Source organism: Neodiprion lecontei, chromosome 1, assembly GCF_021901455.1.
Source record: "Neodiprion lecontei isolate iyNeoLeco1 chromosome 1, iyNeoLeco1.1, whole genome shotgun sequence".
NCBI classification, from domain to species: domain Eukaryota; kingdom Metazoa; phylum Arthropoda; class Insecta; order Hymenoptera; family Diprionidae; genus Neodiprion; species Neodiprion lecontei.
The window spans coordinates 15,212,587-15,235,420 of NC_060260.1; the positions used below are offsets into that span (position 1 = coordinate 15,212,587).

At 43.5% G+C, this 22,834-nt stretch overlaps 1 protein-coding gene across 1 annotated transcript; it reads left to right on the forward strand.

Annotated features, from left to right (window-relative positions):
* Positions 1-5,455: 5,455 nt before the first annotated feature.
* On the forward strand, positions 5,456-13,169 carry LOC124294538 (mucin-2-like). The gene is made up of 2 exons (XM_046740169.1): positions 5,456-5,584; positions 11,994-13,169. The coding sequence occupies exons 1-2, from the start codon at positions 5,456-5,458 to the stop codon at positions 13,167-13,169; spliced, it is 1,305 nt and encodes a 434-aa protein (XP_046596125.1).
* Positions 13,170-22,834: the final 9,665 nt, after the last annotated feature.

The window sequence follows — 22,834 nt, forward strand, 5'->3', positions numbered from 1 at the left end:
ACTGTGTGGCCTCTGCGATTATAATTGTCGCAGTGTAGTTCTTGGTTCATGTTGCATTCATTGTGGAAGTGGCCCATTCTGCGACATTTGGTACAATATCTTTGACTTTGCAGACGGTGACATTCCGTGATGGAGTCACCCTGGTGGTGACAAAATTGACAACTGCTGGGCAGAGCATCAACGTGGCCAGCATAACAGGTGTTCAGATAGTAGTGTATATATGAGAGTTCTAATCCAAAGATGGCGGCGCTCCCCTCTAGCTCCCCCACCCCAAATCCGCCGCGTCAACCCCCCCCCCCTGCCCCCTAAAACCGCGGCGTTAACCCCTTCCCCTAAATCCGCGGTATTACCCCCCCCCCCCCTCCGCCCCCTGAATCCGCGGCATTACCCCTTCCCCTCCGCCCTCCGTTGATCAGTTTCGCGGTTTGCCGCAAGATGGCTGTTTTCATAGGATTTGACACACAGACACACACACACACAAAACACAAAATAATTCCTGTCGAGACTTGTTTGGCGCCGGAAAGCCGCACATAAATCGGATAGGGTAAAAACCCGCTAGATCTATTGAAACAATTCCAGGAAATGACCCCTGAAGGAAGGTTTAAAATGGCGTTTTGAATGCTTTTAACAATTTTTTTATTTAACAATAATTACATTTAGTTTTCTTATTCTATACTCAATTATCTTATTCTAAATTTTAACGAGAAAAATTATACATATTATTTTCAATATCCATATTAATTAAACATATTATCATTCCAAAATTGACTTATACCAATTTTTTTACAGTACCACTAATCGGATTATATTCAAGAATGCGGTCATGCAAGATCATGCAGTAGGCAGAAGTGTGTGGTGGGAACGTAATGCTAGAGTCAAATTCCAATCGAATGTCCACAGGTCCAGTTTTCAATGTTTCGTTCCGCTTGGAGCAATCGATGACGATAAGGGGAGCTTGGTTTATAAATTCACGCTTCGATAGCAATGGCTCAGCTTATTTGTTATAGTAGGTCATTTGAAACCGAACATACATATCATAGAGAATGGCGTATTGATTATTGTATATTTCAAGATTCATATTTCCGTAGGGATAGCACTGTGAGTTGAGGAAGAGTTTTACATCTCTGATCCGACAATGATCAAATACGCCAGCATTTTTCAGCGGCTCGTTTCTCCTTGCAGTATGAAATCCTAGAACGACATATCTCGGCTTCTCAAGCTGCGTCGATGTCTTGACTGACCATATATGCCGCGTTGTTGATGGGAGCATCGGATACACGTACGTTTCCCAAGAACGCAAACTCATGGATATGGCCGGATCCTTGGCAATGTAGTTGAGTAGCTGGATTTTCGGTTTATCTGCCAGTTTGATGTAGGGCAACAACCACTCGATTTTATTCAGGGTGATTTTAAAGTTTTCCGTGTGCAAGGCCTCGATCACGGCATTCAAATCAGTGTTGGAACGTGTGAGAATTAACTCATGTTTAGCGTTGACGATGACTCGACGATAATTTTCGGCGAAGTCTAGCACATAATTTGACGGTAAAACAACATCGAAATTTCCGGCGGCATCGGTTAGTTCCTTATCCCCACTCGGCCACCCGGTATTCTCCAGACTATATTGCTGGCCTGGAGTAAAGGATACGTAACCCTTCATAGTGCTGGTGATGCCAACATTTTTATTCCAATCAATCTCTACACCGTTCAACTCGTGACGAACTTCCTCAAACAAATGACAAACGACCATATTGATCAATTTCGTAACCGTCACCGCAGCCACACCATCATCCTTTGTGATTTTTCCATGAATGTGTAGAGAGCTTTTACTGGGCAGTAGATGCAAGTCTTGATGTTGAACAATAATGTGGGTTTCATCGTTGTTCTGGAAGGTGGATGATGCGAACGGTTAATGAGCACGAATCTAAGAGTGCGCGATCGATTCGTCGAATACCACAGGTTTCTGTATTCTTCTTATTTCTTCCATGGTAACACACACAGGATGCAGCCAACACGAATTCTTATTTTCCAAAATTTCCACGTAATCGAAGACCCAGGCCCTGAAGAAACCGAACGTTCAGAAGTGTCAGTCTCGCAGGCGGTGTAAACGTTGTCAGAGGTGTCGGGCGACTGACGATTTTTGGCCATGACGTTTGAGTTTTATAACTTTTGCCCAACTTTCTCGTCTCAAACACGATTCCCATTATTTGAGTGATTTCACGTGTAAACATACAGTAATCGTTTCGCCGCGAAAATTAATCAGCTCGTCGTCTTGATCGACTATTCTCAGCTGTAAATGATGTATCGACTGTACGGCGATTGGCAGGTAAATGACGTTGGTAGGCACTTCAAAAATCTTATATCCCGATGAAACGGTTGGGAAAAATTCGTGAATCGTGTGAGCTCGATGCTCGTTTATGTACGCCCCTGTGGTTATGCTACACTCAACGCGTAAAGTATTGACCTTCAGTGTGGCTACGGGTAATTCAGATTTATGAGTAACGTTTCGTGATAGCTCAACTGCCTCAAATCCCAATAAGCGGCCGATCGAATCTTTGGGCTTAAAGTCTACCACATGATTGCACGTGACGTCACTGTTCAGCTCGTTGTCGTTGGCTCTTAGACTAAGGGTGATGTCGGAGGGTAGCTCCTCACACAGAAAATTTTCAATATCCTCAATTTCATAGCTTTCCGTGAGTATCGTGATGCTCTTTCTGCTTTTGTCCGCTCGTTTCAAGTGAACTTTATTACACGTCTCATGAATGTTGGGTATTGAATTAAATGTCAGGAACTCGACGAGTCCGAGAACATAGGTTTTCCCCGGTGATAACTCGATTGGGGGGAAATATTGAGTCTCCAGCACGGATGATGTGCCTGACAGTGGTAACGTCGACGATTCCGACATGACTAATGCTTGCTCATGTGACACTTGTATTTTTATGGCTGTTCGCTGAGAAATTTGAGGCAGAAGTGGCCGCAAATCACAGTATCATATTCCTGAAACCTCTTATGATTGTATTCAACGCTACCAACACCGAGATACTTCATCAAGTCCTCAGGCGGTTTCGAATCACTGAAACTATGGAAATACACAACACGGTCACCGTTTTTCTTGTACGCAATCCAATGTGTCCAAGGACCATTTTTATTGTCAAGATTAATAATTAAGGATTCTCGCATTTTTGGTCCTGATTTCGGCAGATCATTCCGCATGAAAAAGCCGCGAAAATGCAAAATTCTCATATTCTTAGCATGGTTGCGTAAATCAATGTTAATGAGAGCTCGGAGTGGTAGCTTTGCTAGTTTTTTGCCGGTCGTAAATACAGACCAATGCCGCTGCGGTAGGGGCTCAGGTATGATCCCTTGTCCAACGCAATCGCCTCCAATGTTGTATTGTACCGTTTGGCTTCGTTCAATTGATGTTTGTCGACACTAGCTTCGTTGACAGCTTTAGCTATACCCGCAGCACCATCCGCAAGAGCCCCAGTAGGGCTTAGACCGGCCAGAATTGGAATGAGAAACGGCAGGATGCCGCCAATTTTATCAGGCACAGGTATAACGCGAGGCATACGAATATTCTTCCCAGTCCCACGCGCAGCCGCACGAGCACCCGCCAATGCCGACTCGACAGCTTTATAACCCGGTCGCATGGCGACCTTTGCTGCTGCGATAATGGATTTAAGATTCACAGTTCTCTTCCGCTGTTTACTCTTCCCGCCAGTTCTAAATTTCTTCTTCGCAGCCACTCCAAGTTTCGACCGCTTCGCAGCTGAGCCCATTTCGAGTTCAGATTTAGCTTTCATGGTGTTGGTGACTCCCCAGGCTACAGCCTTTTCACCCACACTAGCGTCCTTGGCCAAGACGCGATTCCACGCGTCCTTAGCGAGCGCTTTGTCGGCAAGATTTCTCGCTGCGATATCGCGACTCTTTGCGTATGCAATGTCGTGGTCTTTACACGCGGCATCCAGCGGATTGATCCCTAAATCTCCACGAGCCAACCTCTTGGCCAATTTCGTTCCAGGTCCGCAGTACTGATACCCTGGCACATGCAATTCAACTGGGAGATGATTGATGATGTTATTTAACAAACCACCACCGTGTTTCTTCCGTGTGCACATCCTCATAGTCGGGCTACAACTAACGTGACTTCTATAAAAGGCGGAATTTATGTACCGTTATCTCAGTTTTCGTTGTCATGCTAATGAAGCATCATGAGATTCCAAGATCAGCCCGATTAACTACCTATCGCAAATTTCGATAAAATGGTTCGACGGGGTAAGAGGAAGATAGGAAAACGACATGGAAAATTGCTATCAAATACCGTGAGAGCAATTTTTTGCGGTGCATCCAATTGCGGTGAAACTAACGCTCTTCTCTCACTCATCACCCACGGCAATGAATTGCGATTCGAAAATGTCTACGTCTATTCGAAATCTCTCATCCAGCCAAAGTATCAATTTTTGCAAAAGTTACTAGAACCCGTGCAGGGAGTGGGTTATTTCCCATTTCGCGAGAACGATGAGGTTGTAAAACCGGAAGATGCTCGCCCCAACTCTGTTATGATTTCCGACGATGTGGCTTGTGAAAAACAAGATAATATCAGAGCATACTTCAGCATGGGCAGGCATCGCGATATCGATAGCTTTTATTTAAGTCAAACGTACGCGCGCATTCCGAAACACCTAGTGCGTGACAATGCAAACTTGTTGGTGCTATTTCGGCAGGATGATATGAATCTGAAACATATCTACAACGATCATGTGAACACGGACATGACGTATCAGCAACTTGAAGACTTGTGCTCGGCATTCTCGAATGATGACAATTACAGTTTTACCGTAATTGACAAGAATAGCGAAATCAATGGGGGGCGATATAGGAAGGGGTTTGACTGCTTTATAAGCATAAACTAACATAAACTTGCACAGTTTCGTTGTGTAAGATCAATTCATATTGTTTTTACTTTTATTTAACATATGAGGCACATATTTTCACACACAGTCACATACAGATACACACACACACTCATTCCAATTTATACATCGTTTTCTGATCTGTCTCGGAGTTCGGTGAGATTTTTGAATGAACAATAATTCAAATTTTGGCTTATCTATGATGCTCGTTTTTTTTCCACGTTGGCTCCTGCCCTGGGACTGGAATCCAGGATCGAAGTTGATGATTCCAATATTTTCTCCACGTTAAATCTTGTTTTAATTACTGGCCAGTTTCCGTTGAGTCGACTATAGAGAGATGAGCGGATGACCGGTCCCTTCGACGTCCCAGAGCAAAGAGACCGAGCTCACGAAAGCGAACTCGGTAGTGTGATCGGAGGGGGGGGGGGGGGGAAATGAGAAATCGAGGATCGATTAATTCTTCGATTATAGAATTCGATTTTAACCGCGGATAAATTCAAAATTTGGATTTATCACCTTACAGTTGCAACAATCGAGCCGGCAACATGGAGAGTGCCAAGATTCGTAAGCATAGCGATACATTGAGTGAAATGTCAAAAGCATCCGATGTCATACGGCGGAAGCATAAGATGCTCAAGTTGGACAAGGACACGACCGAACAGGTTATGGGAGAGGTATTCAAGCCTTTAGTAACATCGTTGCAAGAATTGGTTGATACCTCAAGACAGCAGTATATTAAACGTGAAATTAAAACGGAACTACCGGATGTGACAATGAAAAAAGAAAAAGAAAAAGACGACGAGAGGACCGGGGATGATGATGATGATCATGAGGAGGATTAGGATATGGATGAGGGCAATTTCATGGATGCAAATGATAAAACACTAAAGGTTGGTGAAATTTCCACTACAAGTACGCCGGTGAAGAAAACAACGGATTCCACGGCACAATATTTGAAAATGTTCAGCTCAAGTAAAAAGAGGGATTTGGATACTACATACAGTGTTCGAAAGTTGACAAACGGTATGATGATTGGGGATACACCGATCAATTTCACTGATGATCTGGTCAATGTGGGGGATAAAAGTTATGAGAGAAAACCTGGATTACTCGAATTACTGTTTAAAAAATCACCCGATGCATCGGTTGTAAGTCACGCGGACAAGAATAATTATATAAAAATTGTAACGACGACGAATGCGCATCGAAAACGTTGTGACGTTGCACCTAGAGTGCAAGTCACAACAAACCCCAAACCCGCGGGGAAGAGCCGAACGGGTGAGTCCCGTCCCGTCGGGAAAGGCCCGAACATAACCGAAGCCCCCCGACGCTCGGCAAAGCCGAGCGCGAAGAGCAGTACGATCACGGCCGTGACAGCAACAAGACCCGAGCAGCCTAGGCTACGAGCGAAAGAGAGAGAGAAAGAAAGAACGAGAGAAACCACCACACTCACACCGACACACCCCGCTACACGCACGCCGACGACTCCAGGAACCAGCGAGACCCAGCCACACTCCACCACACCTCGAGACACACACACACACACGCCGACGACACCAGGTTAGCCTGCATTCTACAGCCGATCTGCTCCTCCCCTCGCAATACCAACCCTTTCTACCTCACACTCCCCGTCACACTACACCACCCTCCCCTCGCAATACCAACCCTTCCGACCTCACATTCCCCGTCACCTCCCACACTCCTTCCCCCCCCCCCCCCCCCCCGCGCGTACCTGTAAGTTAGTATTGAGTAACGCTAAGGGCTGAGGCGTGATCAGCCCCCGCTCAAGTCTACAACCCTTTTGTACCACTTAGTTTAAGTCGACCCCTTTTGCACAAATATACACACCAAGTTTTACCTTTCACATCCGCCCCGTCTCTAATCGTCTCTCCCCCGCCCCCCCCACATTAGTCGTGCGGACTCAAAACCCGTCACAAATTGGCGCCCAACGTAAATTACCCACATTTTTACCCCAAATACGAACAATTAAGAGACAAAACACAGGAATGAACGCTAACAAAGTACACACAGACTCACGAAACAAAGTTACACAGTCACGAAAATTCGAATAAAGACAGTTAAACACACACACTACCAAACACGAGACACACAATGGCAGACCAAGGACACAGAGAACCGCAAGGCCTAGCGCGCGAACACATGGACATACACACACCCGAACGCAACCAAAACAACTCGACACAGAGCGAGCCACGCGCGACACGAGATCAACAAACGCCGACCCAACCGCAGGAAATAAATAGAAGACGCTCGATAAATTCACCAAACGCAATAAATATAATCGATGCAGCTATCATAGAGAATACACATAATTTACATAGTACACAAATTCAACATCAAGAAAGCCCAGAACCAACAAATCCCACACAATCATACAATACAATCCCAACACCTACACACACGCAAACTAACACGGTAACAACCAGTCAAACGAACCGACACTTCACGGGAACAGACACATTTTTAGCCACCAACACTCGTAACACACGACTTATACAAAATCTGATAGACCTCGGAGCACTACCAAGCGACAGAAACGAATACGAAGACCCACACATATACAGCACACAGTCAATACACCCCACAAACAACCAAAACACGACACACCTAAACCACACACCAAACCCGAACAGTACATACTGGAATCAGCCAGCAATGGCAATGAAAACAATACAAACATGGAACATAAAATACTCGGGAAACACAAACGAAGACATAGACGAATTTTTACAAAATCTCCGCGACTATCAAACGGGTTATGAAATACACGATACACAATTAATCAACAACCTCAGCCCGATACTCGAAGGTGACGCAAAAAACTGGTACAGATTAAATAGAGGCAAATGGCGAACACTGGGAGAATTCGAAAGAGACATTACACACGCATTTCAAGACATACAACATAGGGACAGACTGGAACAAAAAATCAAAAACTACGTACAAGGACCAACACAAAAAATTACACAATTCTTAATACAATTTAGAACACTACTATCAAAACTAAAACCACCATACCACCCACGAACACAATTAGACTTAGCATACAGAAACATGAAAATAGAATACAAGGCATACATAAAACCATACGACTTCGCGAACTTCGACCAACTGGAAATAGCCGCGAAAGAATGGGAAGCAAACATCGAATGGGAAAACACAAGACAAACAATATTAAATAACTACACGCACCCACGAGAAACCTACACACACCAAACACACCACACACAATACATCCCATACAAGTACGCACAAACACAACCCCGCCCAGCAATACTCCCAACACCCAATATACCACCGGCACTCACAGACAACATACGACGAAACCAAACAAACCAAAACACGCAACAGACTCGATACCCCGCAATCACGTATAACTCACCACACTACACTCCGCAACAAACACAAACGAACTCAAACACAGGCACAACACCACGCAGATGTTTTAACTGCAACCAACCCGGACACTTCAGATGGCAATGCACACAGGTACAGAACCAGGGAAACGAGTAAGGGTTGACCCAGTAAGGGTGGAGGGCAACCCCACAAACAACACGAACACACCCGAGACAGTAGCACCTACAACAGATAACAACAGAACGGAAAGTAGATTTCACATCAGAATCGAAATACACGGTCACGAATTAAACGCATTAATAGACACAGGCGCGACACACTCATACCTAGGCGCAGAAGTAATACAAATACTACACAACACAAACACACCAATAGACGAGACACACGACAGAACAGCTACAATGGGAAACGGAACACAGGTGACGATAGAAGGAGCAGTAACACTCCCAATACGCCTCGGCAACATAACAAAAGAAATTAATTTCGGATTAATACCAAACTTAGGCTCGCAATGTATCATTGGGAACAGCGGCTTAATGAGATTTGGAATACAAATAAATTATGGAAAAAACACATGGTCACTTATAGACGACCCACAGACACACTACCACATGCAAGCCAGACCACAAGAACTACCAACACCACTCAAAGAATACAAACAAATACATCAAACACGAGAAACACGACACCAATCAACACAAACACACACAAAACAAGCAAAAGCAGCAGAAAAATTAGAAGCAACAAAACAACAAACGAACCCGAAAACAACAGAAAGACACGAAAACACAAAAAAAAACAACCATGAAACAAAAACCACTAACACCAACACTACCCAGCACAAAGACACCACCGGAAAACACCCCCCAAAAAGACAACCCACAGAACACACAAATCACAAATCAAAAAATCATACCCACAAACGCACAAACAACAGACGACACACAAACCGACAAAGAAACCGAACCACAGATATGCGCAGGAATACAAGAACTCACACAATCACAACACACACAACTACAGACGACAATACAGCAGAAAATCTCAACACTACCAGGCCAACTCGGGCTAACACACCTAATTAAACACAAAATAGACACACAAGGACACGCACCCATAAAACAAAGATACTATATGGTATCACCAAAAATTAGAGAAGCCATTCACACAGAAATAGGCAAAATGCTAAGAGAAGACGTGATAGAACCATCAGAAAGCGAATGGTCGAGCCCAATTGTTATGATAAAAAAACCAAATAACACCTATCGCTTCTGTTTAGACTTTAGAAAAGTAAACTCAGTATCAAAAAAAGACGCATACCCACTACCATACATGACAGCAATATTAGACAAACTACGGACAGCACAGTACATATCAAAAATCAACTTAAGCCAAGCATACTTCCAAATACCACTCGACGAAGACAGTAAACACATAACAGCCTTTACAGTCCCGGGAATGGGCTTATTTCAATTTAAAAGAATGCCATACGGACTGACAGGCGCACCGGCGACATTCCAAAGACTACTAGACAGACTCATAGGCCCAGAATGCGAACCATATGCATTCGCATACTTAGACGACATAATAATAGTAACACAAACATTCGACGAACACTTACAAAGACTAGAACAAATACTCAAAAGAATTACAGACGCGGGACTAACAATAAACCCAGAGAAGTGCGAATTAGGATGCGCACAAGTAAAATATCTCGGATACATAGTAGACAGACACGGACTACACATAGACCCCGACAAAACACAACCCATAGAAGACTACCCAAGCCCAAAAACAATAAAACAACTACGGAGACTAATTGGCATGGCATCATGGTACAGACGCTTCATACCTAACTTCGCACACATTACAGAACCACTAACACGACTACTGAAAAAAGACCAGAAATGGCACTGGGGGGGAAGAACAAGAAAACGCAATGAACACAATCAAACACGCACTCACATCACCACCCACACTCGCATGCCCAGACTACACACGAACATTCACACTACAAACAGACGCTAGCGGAACAGGGATAGGTGCCGTACTAACACAATCTCTCGATGACGAAGAGCATGTCATAGCCTACGCTAGCCGTGCGCTAAGCGAGGCAGAACGTAAATACTCGACAACTGAGAGAGAATGTTTGGCGGTACTCTGGTCCATTAAAAAATTCAGACCGTACGTGGAAGGGTATCAATTCAAAGTTATTACAGATCACCACGCACTGAAGTGGCTTAGAGAATTAAAAAACCCCACAGGCCGACTTGCACGATGGGCATTAGAACTATTAGAATACGACTTTGACATTACACACCGAAAAGGTACAATGCACGACGTACCAGACGCACTTTCAAGACGACACGAAGACGAAGAACACATAGACACAATAGAAGACACGACAGACAAGTGGTACACATGCAAGAAAACACAAGTACAAACACGCCCAGAGAAAAACGAGTCGTGGCGAATCAGAAACAATCAACTATACTTCCACCGCCCTAACCCCCTACACTCAAACCTCCTACCAGACACAAACCCATGGAAACTAGTCATACCCAAAGACAAAATAACACACATACTACACGAAAACCACGACGTAACACAAGCAGACCACTTAGGGATCGAAAAGACATACCAAAGAGTAGCAAAAAAATATTATTGGCCGGGGATGTACAGAGACACAGTAAACTACATAAAAAAATGTGACATATGCCAAAGAACAAAAACAACACAAGCGCGACCGGCAGGACTAATGGGCATTAGAATTATCGAAGAACCGTGGACAGTAGTAGCCTCCGACATCATGGGCCCACTCCCACTATCAAAAACGGGAAACCAATATGTCATAGTGTTCGAAGACCTATACACCAAATGGGTGGAAATCATACCGATACGCAAAGCAAATGCAAAAACAGTAGAACAGACATTCCACTCACACGTAATATCACGATGGGGTACACCGCGCATACTACTAACAGATAACGGCACACCATACATAAACAAACTCATACGCGAACTGACACAAAAATTCAACATAAGACACGCAACAATCCCCCCATACCACGCACAAGCCAACCCCGTAGAGCGAGTCAACAGAACCGCTAAAACAATGATCCAAGCCTACGTAAACAACGACCACACAGAATGGGACATACACTTACAAGACTTACAATTCGCAATCAATACATGTACACACACATCAACTAAACACACACCAGCCTTTTTAAACCTAGGAAGGGAACTAAGTCCCACACAATGTCTAAGAAATCAGTTAGAAAACGACGACGAAATAGAATTACAAGACACAGACAGATGGACAGACCACTTGAGACGACTACAAATACTTAGAGACGAAGTACAGAGGCACTTAATAGAAGCAAACGAAAAACAAGCACACTACTACAACCTACGAAGACGAGACATTCAATTCAAGGAAGGAGACAGAGTACTGAAAAAGAACCATATGCTCTCATCCGGACCAGAACGAACAGCAAAGTTAAGTAAAAAATTCATAGGCCCATACATAATCACTAGGAAAGTCTCACCCACAATATACGAATTAACAACAGAAAGCGGTAAAAACATAGGAAAATGTCACATAGAAGACCTAAAATTATATACATAATCAAATAAGCAATAAAAGAACCACGCCCGATAACACACCCCGAAAATAAACTAACATGTGTATTCACCCCACAGAAACACAACATGGATAAGCAGCAACCAAAAATACCGGCCCTGATGACACTGCGACTGACGAGACCGACGACAACGACAACACAGACAGAAAAAACACCACTATTGCAAACACCAGGACAGGCCCCACACCCACACAGATACGGACGCGACGGCACACACCAGACTGAGACCCGACGAACCCTACTACCGACACCCACCACATTCATACAGGTAACACAGACCACCACGACAACAACACACATAACAACCACTGCACCCACAGCCACACAGAGACACTCACAAACACACACACCGATGACCACACACACAATTACACTCTCCGGACCAAGGCAATGCCCGAAATGCAACGGGCTGGTCCGGGGCACAAAATACACAGAACACATACAAACCTGCACACAAGCTAACACAGACACACCACACCCACCACAAATTGTCACACACCCACCAACAGTTACCAAAACCACACGAACCACGGCCACACACACGACTACACACCCACCCGCCAAGAAACAAACACCCCACACAACCACACGCCCCACACCCACACCAACACCACGGCACACACTACCCCCCGCATCACCCCCTCAATGGGCACACACCAGATTCGCGAGACCACAAACAACAGAAGACAGGATCTTACAGACATTCGCCAACATGGACAGACACACAGAACCGACGCAGACAGAACAAACATACAAAAAACGCACAGGACCACCCCCCGAAATAATAGCCATAATTGCCAACCTACAATCAACAAGCACCCTGGACGACGAACTACAAGCCGAACGAGACAGATACATGACCAGACGAGCACTCCAACGCACAAACACTGACGAAACAGAAGCCAGCACCTCAACACGCCAACCACACACCACACATCAAACAGCACCACACAAAACACAACCCCCAAACACACCAGACACTGACAGCGACACAGATTCCACCACCTCCACCGCAGAGACAGTTAGACACATAGAAACCACACACACAAGCACGCTACAGACGCAAACGACGGACAACGACACAGGCAGTAACACCGACACCACCTCACTCACGGACACAGTCGAACATATACAAACACCCCAACCGACCACACACACCACACGGGACTCAAGACGATACAAAAAACGGAAAACAATACGCAAACAGAAGAAAGAACAAAACAGAAAACACTAGACAAACTGACAACACCAAACGGACGGACGAACAACGTAAAAACGACGCACACACAACACGGGACGCAATACGATACAAAAAAAAAAAGAGGGGACAAAACAGAAAACACTAAATACACTAACAACACCAAACCGACGGACGAACAACGACAGACGGAGACCAAAGAAACAGAACACAACCCAAAAAGAGAGAGGAGAAGGGAGAAACAATCACGAGCCACGAGGACCAAAGAACAACGCAAAAACTCACCAAGATCCACACCGACGAGAACCACCAAAACAAAACCAAAAACTTAAGTACAAAATAATATAAGAATAGAATAAGTTTGTATAAGAAAAAAAAAAAAAAAAAAAAAAAAAACATGATTTTGATTAAGACACAAGAGATCAAGTAGAATAAGTAGATATAAGACAACCCACAACCCACACTAAACACACACCCCGCAAATACAACCCAACCTACATCCCTTACCCCCGACAGATCGGAGCAGACAACACAGAAACAACAGAAATAACAAAAGGAGAATACACAGACGAAATGACCACAAAATCCGTCACCGAAACCGGCTCACCCTATAGGCCTCGCCCCGCGTGGGGAGGGGGGAGTTGTGACGTTGCACCTAGAGTGCAAGTCACAAAAAACCCCAAACCCGCGGGGAAGAGCCGAACGGGTGAGTCCCGTCCCGTCGGGAAAGGCCCGAACATAACCGAAGCCCCCCGACGCTCGGCAAAGCCGAGCGCGAAGAGCAGTACGATCACGGCCGTGACAGCAACAAGACCAGAGCAGCCTAGGCTACGAGCGAAAGAGAGAGAGAAAGAAAGAACGAGAGAAACCACCACACTCACACCGACACACCCCGCTACACGCACGCCGACTCCAGGAACCAGCGAGACCCAGCCACACTCCACCACACCTCGAGACACACACACACACACGCCGACGACACCAGGTTAGCCTGCATTCTACAGCCGATCTGCTCCTCCCCTCGCAATACCAACCCTTCCGACCTCACATTCCCCGTCACCTCCCACACTCCTTCCCCCCCCCCCCCCCCCGCGCGCGTACCTGTAAGTTAGTATTAAGTAACGCTAAGGGCTGAGGCGTGATCAGCCCCCGCTCAAGTCTACAACCCTTTTATACCTCTTAGTTTAAGTCGACCCCTTTTGCACAAATATACACACCAAGTTTTACCTTTCACATCCGCCCCGTCTCTAATTGTCTCTCCCCCCCCCCCCCCCCCACATTATTCGTGCGGACTCAAAACCCGTCACAAACTGGATAAAGCTTTGAAAATATGTTTTGATTCCGCAATATTCAAATTTAACAACGATAAGTATGCACAACAATTCGGGTTGCCCATGGGATCTCCTCTCTCCCCAATCTTGTCAGACCTTGTCATGGAAGACTTGGAAATGTCTTGCATTAACAATCTTGATTTTAATTAACCGTTCTATTTTCGATATGTTGATGATATTCTCACTGCTGTTCCTAAAGAAAAAATAGATCAAACTCTTAATATTTTTAACCGATATCATCCACGATTACAATTTACTATCGAAATAGAAGAAAATAAGGCCATCAATTTCTTAGATGTATTGCTGATACACAACAACAATAATATCGAAACAGATTGGTTCCACAAAAAAACCTGGTCACAAAGATATTTGAATTTTAATTCTCACCACCCAATGTCCTACAAAATAGGCACCATCATTAACCTAGTTGACCGAGCCATCAAACTTTCTAGTACAGAGTTCCAGGAAAAAAATCTGTCGCTCATATACAATGTACCAAGATGGAATGATTATCCTCATGGCCTATTACACAAACATATTAATAAGAGACGCACCTACATCAACAACTTACCTGACAATAATATTGACTCTGCTGCCGCAGATGACAACAGTAGACCTGCTACTACATATATTCCCATCCCACATGTATCTGGTCTCTTTGAGTCATTGAACCGTCTATTTACCAAACATAATGTCAAGTTTGTTGGAAAAAATTCGAAAGATTTACAATTAGTCTTTGACACGGGAAAAGATAAGATCCCCATTGGCAAACGATCCAACGTTGTGTATAAAATACCTTGCAATGATTGCAACCAAGTTTATTTCGGACAAACTGGCCGCCACCTCAACACCAGAATCGAAGAGCATCAACGCGATGTGCATGAGATTGAAGAACGTCACACCGCTCTAACAAAACATGGTATAAATAAACAACATACTTTTAACTACAACAATACAAACATCCGTTGTGAAGAACCCAATTATTATGACAGACTATTACTAGTAATGTGCAACATTGCAGGTCACATTGTTAGAACGTATAATTTTGGAAAACTGGTAAATTCGAAAAATTAACGACGGAGCCAGGAATCGAACCTGGTATCTAGCGATGCTTTACCGGAGCCTTACTCCACTAGACAACCTAGCCGCCCTGACTCTGATGTCGTTGATTCCTCTCATCACCAGTAAGTTCAAATTTGTTTTCTTGTGTAGTGATAATACGTGTGAATGAAGAAAGTGTTCTTCCTCTTTGAGCACAACTTGTGAGAATGTCTGTGAGTGTGTTTACATTTTGGAATCTTACGCTTCTGATGCGAAGCTCGTAAGACAGTTAATGACCGTCTTATATTGGAATGCGGATATGCATCATCAATATTGATATTAATCACGAGGCATTTTCCATTGCTGAAACGTATAATTCTGAAGAATTGGAAAATTTGGAAAGGTAAAGACGAAGCCAGAAATCAAACCTGGTATCTAGCGATGCTTTATCGGAGCTTTACTTCACTAGACCACCTAGTCGCCCTTACTCGTATGTCGTTAATTCCTCTCATCACCGGTAAGTTCAAATTTGTTTTCTTGTGTTATGATAGTATGTGTAAATATAGGAAGTGTTCTTCCTCTTCGAGCACAACTTGTAAGAATGTCTGTAAGTGTGTTTACATTTTGGAATCTCACGCTTCTGATGCAAAGCTTGTAAGACAGTCAATGACCGTCTGATATTGAAATGCGGATATGCATCATCAATATTAATATTATTCACGAGGCATTTTTTATTGTTGAAACGTATAATTTTGGAAAACTGGTGAATTCAAGGGATTAACGACGGAGCCTGGAATCGAACCTGGGATCCAGCGATGTTTTACCGGAGCCTCAATCCACTAGACCCACTAGGCGCCCTGACTCTGATGTCGTTAATTCCTCTCATCACCAGTAAGTTCAAATTTGTTTTTTTGTGCTGTGATAGTATGTGTGAATATAGGAAGTGTTCTTTCTCTTCCAGCACAACTTGTAAAAATGTCTGTAAGTGTGTTTACATTTTGGAATCTAACGCTTCTGATGCGAAGCTCGTAAGACAGTCAATGACCGTCTAATATTGAAATGCGGATATGCATTATCAATATTAATATTAATCACGAGGAATTTTTCATTGTTGAAACGTATAATTTTGGAAAACTGGTGAATTCAGAAAATTACGACGGAGCCAGTAATCGAACCTGGTATCTAGCGATGCTTTACCGGAGCCTTACTCCACTAGACCACCTAGCCGCCCTGACTTTGATGTCGTTGATTCCTATCATCACAAGTGAGTTTAAATTTGTCTTCTTGTGCTGTGATAGTATGTGTGAATATAGAAAGTGTTCTTTTTCTTCAAGCACAACTTGTAAGAATGTGTGTGAGTGAGTTCAAATTTTGGAATATTACGCTTCTGATGCGAAGCTCGTAAGACAGTCAATGACCGTCTAACATTGAAATGCGGATATGCATCCTTAATATTAATTATGATTACAAGGCATTTCTCATTGTTGAAACGTGTGATTTGGAAAAACTGGTAAATTCAAAATATTAACGACGGAGCCAGGAATCGAACCTGGTATCTAGCGATGCTTCACCGGAGCCTTACTCCACTAGACTTCCTCGCCGCCCTGACTCTGATGTCGTTAATTCCTCTCATCACCAGTAGGTTCGAATTCGTTTTCTTGTGCTGTGATAGTATGTGTGAACATAGAAAGTGTTCTTCCTCTTCGAACTCAACTTGTAAGAATGTCTGTAAGTGTATTTACATTTTGGAATCTAACACTTCTGATGCAAAGCTCGTAAGACAGTCAATGACCGTCTAATCTTGAAATGCGGATATGCATCATCAATAATAATATTGATCACGAGGCATTTTTAATTGTTGAAACGGGTAATTTTGGAAAACTAGTGAATTTGAAAAATTAACGACGGAGCCTGGAATCGAACCTGGTATCTAGCGATGCTTTACCGGAGCCTCACTCCACTAGACCACCTAGCCACCCTGACTCTGATGTCGTTTATTTTTCTCATCACCAGTAAGTTTAAATTTGTTTTGTTGTGCTGTGATAGTATGTGTGAATATATGAAGTGTTCTTCCTCTTCGAGCACAACTTGTGAGAATGTCTGTAAGTGTGTTTACATTTCGGAATCTCACGCTTCTGATGCGAAGCTCGTAAGACAGTCAATGACCGTCTAATATTGAAATGCGGATATGCATCATCAATATTGATATCAATCACGAGGCATTTTTCATCGCTGAAACGTGTAATTTTGAAAGACTGGTGAATTCGAAAAATTAACGATAGAGCCAGGAACCGAACCTGGTATCTAGCGATGCTTTACCGGAGCCTCACTCCACTAGACCACCTAGCCACCCTGACTCTGATGTCGTCAATTCCTCTCATCACCGGTAACTTCAGATTTGTTTTCTTGTGCTGTGATAGTATGTGTGAATATAGAAAGTGTTCTTCCTCTTTAAGCACAACTTGTGAGAATGTCTGTGAGTGTGTTTACATTACGGAATCTTACGCTTCAGATGCGAAGCTCGTAAGACAGTCAATGACCGTCTTATATTGAAATGCGGATATGCATCATCAATATTGATATTAATCACGAGGCATTTTTCATTGTTGAAACGTATAATTCTAAAAAACTGGTGAATTCGAAAAATTAACGACGGAGCTAGGAATCGAACCTGATATCCAGCGATGCTTTACCGAAGCCTCACTCTACTAGACCACCTAGCCGACCTGACTCTGATGTCGTTAATTCCTCTCATTACCAGTAAGTTTAAATTTGTTTTCTTGTGCTGTGATAGTATGTGTGAATATAGAAAGTTTTCTTCCTCTTCGAGCACAACTTGTAAGAATGTCTGTATGTGTGTTTACATTTTTGAATCTCACGCTTCTGATGCGAAGATCGTAAGACAGTCAATGACCGTCTAATATTGAAATGCGGATGTGCATCATCAATAATAATATTAATCACGAGGCATTTTCTATTATTGAAACGTATAATTTTGGAAAACTGGTGATTTTGAAAAATTAACGACGGAGCCTGGAATCAAACCTGGTATCTAGCCATGCTTTACCGGAGCCTCACTCCACTAGACCACCTAGCCGCCCTGACTCATCGCTAGATGTCATGCAAATATTGCGCAACGATCATATATGTATTTATATGTTTATTCAAACAGAGAATTGAATGATAATTGATAACAACAAATGGTAAGAGGAAGCGTTAACGTTATATTATATTAAATTAGACGTGCGTTACGCCTGGAAGCAGCATTGAGACTGCTCACACGGCCTCTCGCCGGGCTCGGCGACAGTGCATATGAAGTGCACAATCGCGTAATTTGAGCACTGCTGCCGATAAGGAAGCCAAGCGCATAAGGCGGGCTACGCTGCATGATAAATTTCGTACTTATTCAAATGATTCCCGTCATGTTCCTACAAGAGGATATAAACTCTTACATTCAATCAGAAATGTTCCAGCTCTATCACATCCCCCGACGAAGACAAAGGCGCGTCTCTGCGGCTTCTGATCTCTCGTAGGATTCTTGCGTTACGTTTAGCCTGTGTCTTAATCCTGCGTTTTAATTTCCTTCGTTCTACTACTTCCAAAGCAGAGGGATTCCTTTCGCAACAATATCCGGCGAACGCCGAAATATAGGTTGGTGTATTAAATTTCCACAGCAAGAGTAGAATAGACAAGACGGATATCGTTCCAGAAACGGCAGCTATTGATGGGATCCCTATACCTTTGAAGTTAGCCCGTATATTGTTGACCCGAAGGGTCGCTTCGTTATTCGCGAGGACACTCTCAAGGTCTCAAATGGCTTGTCCTTGATTCTTGAGGGTATCCAAGGTAATCACGCCACGCAATACAATTTCCCGGCCTGTTACAAATTTGTTTAGCGGGGAAATGGTATCTGCATGTATTCCTGTTAATTGAGAAGTCATATGTTCTACGATTAATTTGACCCGCGTTACCAAAGTTTGAAGTTCGCAGCTCTGATTCGTGGTTATCAGGGATGGCTTGGTGATTTGAATAATAAAAGTCTGCATTGAAGCGCATGTTATGGTTACCTCAATTGGCTTCGAAGGTAAGATTATTTGCGATCCCTGCGTTCTTATGTAAGCAATATCTGTGACGAGAAAACGACTGAGAGTTCATCCTCGTGGTATGGGATCAGTTATTTTCTCACAAAGTTCAATAGTATCGTTGCGATGTCCCACATCGCGGTAATCAACAATGAAATAATCGGTTATCTGTTTCAGTTGAGGAAATGTGACTTCTCTTATAAAATTCTCACGTACTAATTTTAAAGCACATGTTGGGTCAAGCGTTACATAAGTGTGATTTATTCTTACGGGCACCGGGGTATTCTGAATTATTACCCAAGGTTCCCTTTCTAAGTAAGGCACTGTGAGTATACAGATAAGTTTGCCTTTATCTGTGGCTATAGTTAAATCACTTATTTCAATAAACTTCTCGTAATTTTCCTCTTTAATAGGTATTAGTGTCTTTTTGTCATTGGCGTCGAAAGCTTGAAGAGCTGTCATAAGCTCCTTTGGAGTAAAAAGGGTGGTATCGATGATACCATGCCTTCCCAATTGCACGGCAGTCATTACCAGGTCGATTAGTCGTTGCAGTTCCTCAATTTCAAATAAACTTAGAGTTATAGCTTCCATGTATTACTGATAAGCAAGCGTTTTGTTACCTTTTACTTTCAATGATTCTAATTGTCCCCATACAGTTTCCAAAGAGTGTTTGAGTTCGAGGTGATTTGTATTCAAGACATTAATTTGGACTTGATTGATGTGCAAGGACTTGGTTACAACAAGATTTAGAGTGTCCGTTACATTTTTTAGTGAGGCTGGATTTCCATCAATTATTTCCAAATCATCTGCGTCAGCAGTTCCATAGATTGATTTTTGGATTGTTCCTAAAAAGGTGAACATTCCTCTTTCCGGTCTGATGTTTGGCGTGAGATAAGATTTCCTTAGGGGATACATTTCATTTGTCAGGCCCGTCAGAAGGACATGTTTTCCAAATACCGCCTCAACTTCGCGCAAGGCTTCGTCAGTAACATCGCTCGACGCGAGCGCTTTCGGAGTACTCGTTTTGGTTCCGTGGGATTGAGATTCCCTTAATTTAGAGGGGCGGCGCGTCATTCGAAGAATAGGCGCACCCAAGTCTAAAATGACTTCCAAAATATTCTTGTGTGTCGAGGCACGGGCAAATTCTAAATCTAAAGCGTCCAGGGCGGACTGGGCGAGGGATCGCTGACCAGGGTTCCAATGGTCCAGATAGGTATCCCGTATCGTCTGGAGGCCTCCGAGTTTGTCGTGAATGTCGAGTAATGGTTTGGTGAACCCACTCGCGTCAATGGATTGGAATATCTTCCATCTTTCCTGGTACATGTATACTTTGCCCACTTCCTTCTGGAGTAAAGTCCCATTGATAACTGAGACATCGAAGTAGGCTAGGGATAGAATGCTACACCCATAACAAAAGAAACTAAGACTCTATTCCGTGGAGAACCAATCGTTACCCTGAACCCGTTTTAGTTTAATTCTAGGGATTGGATGGTTTTCCCTTGGTCCGGTGTCGTATTCGTAGTACGGTTTGGCATTATTCAGATGGGTCTTCCAATAAGATGCCGTGGAATCATCCACGGTTTTCTTGTAAGTGATATTTCCTTTTTGTTCGTTAATCTCGCCGACGACGAATGGTCCATTCCAAATCCTCTTCAAGGCGTTCTGTCGCGTATGGTTCTTGATCATTACTTCATTTCCCACTTGATATAAAGGAGTTTGTCGTCGTGTTCCTTGGTCCACTTGTTTTTGGTTTTTCTCTCTGGATTTGGTAAGCCAGACCAGAGCTTTCTCGAACCGTTCCTCCCATTTCCGTATCCACAACATTTTCTTACTAATCACGGTTTCCAATCGGTTTTCGCGGAAACCGTCAGGATTGTTGGCTTCGTGACAGAACATGAGGTTGTGAGGCCCTTCACCTGTTGATTGATGAACGGAAGTGTTATAGGCACGCGCCATTTCTATTAAAACCTTGTCCCAAGTGTTTATTCTCTCTTTGCAGGCAGTTCGAATATAGTCTTCCAAGACACTATGCATTCGTTCTATAGAGCCGTTCGACTGCAGGTGATATGCAGTTGTGGTGACATGTTTGATATTATAGTGTTCGAGAAAGGAATCGGTCAGCTCGTTACAAAACTCCTTTCCCATGTCCGTCAGGATTACTTTGGGGCACCTGAAGTTACCTATCCTGTACTCTGATAGAGCCTTGATAACTTCTGTCGCGGTTTTGTTCGTAAGTGGGGCACATTTGATGAATTTAGTTATTGAATCCTGCATCGTGAGGATATATCGGTGTTTGTTCCAAGATTCGACCAGAGGTCCGACGATATCTATTGAAATTTGATCGTTAGGTTTTTCAGCAAAGGTTTCGAAAAGAATAGCGGGTGATTTCATTTGTATCCTTTCCTTTTCATACATCTGACACGTGGGGCATGCCTGGATAAAGGAATTGATATCATTCTCCATACGTGACCATACGGCCGTTTCTTTTACTCGGTCAATTGTTTTTGCTAGGCCAAAGTGTCCATTGATGTCGTTGTGAGCGCTGGCCATGATTTCTTTCTGTTGCTGTTTGTTAGGCACATCCTTTCCTGTCAAGCGAAATGATATGTCTGCACCTGAGTCCTGACGTATCCTCTTGAGATCTTCGATGATCGAATTGGTTTCTTCTTTGGTGGTTTTCTTAGGGTCAATCCAGAAGTATATCTGTTCGTACCTTTTCGGATGAATGTAGTTTCTGAGTTTCTCACGTCTATCAGTCTGATTCTTTGGTATAATCAGGATGTTTTCAGAGGCATCCTTTTATTCTAGGGTAATCTTCACCCATTTGCCGTCCTCCCCTTTTCGGATTCGGTTGGAAACGAGTTTGATGTGAGATTTTGTCCTGCCTGTTGTGAGTGACAATCTCTCGATGTCAATGTGGCGTGCGGCAATATGGTGGACCCACTTGGGATTCCTATCAATGGGTGTGATTTCGTATAGTCCCTTCTCCAATTCGGTGAGTTTTCCGAAGATCTCTTCCTTTGTGCGAAAGACTCTAGACAACTCATCCGCTACTACGTTACTTTTTCCCGAAACATGTTCTATCAGGAATGAGTATTCCTCCAATCTTAGTCTCCAACGCAGCAGGCGTTGACTGGGGTCTACGCAATTTTTCAGCCATACGAGTGCACGATGATTGGTGCGGATGATGAAGGGTTTATCTGGTGTATTGAGCAAATATACTCCTAGTCTCTTGACGGCCCATACA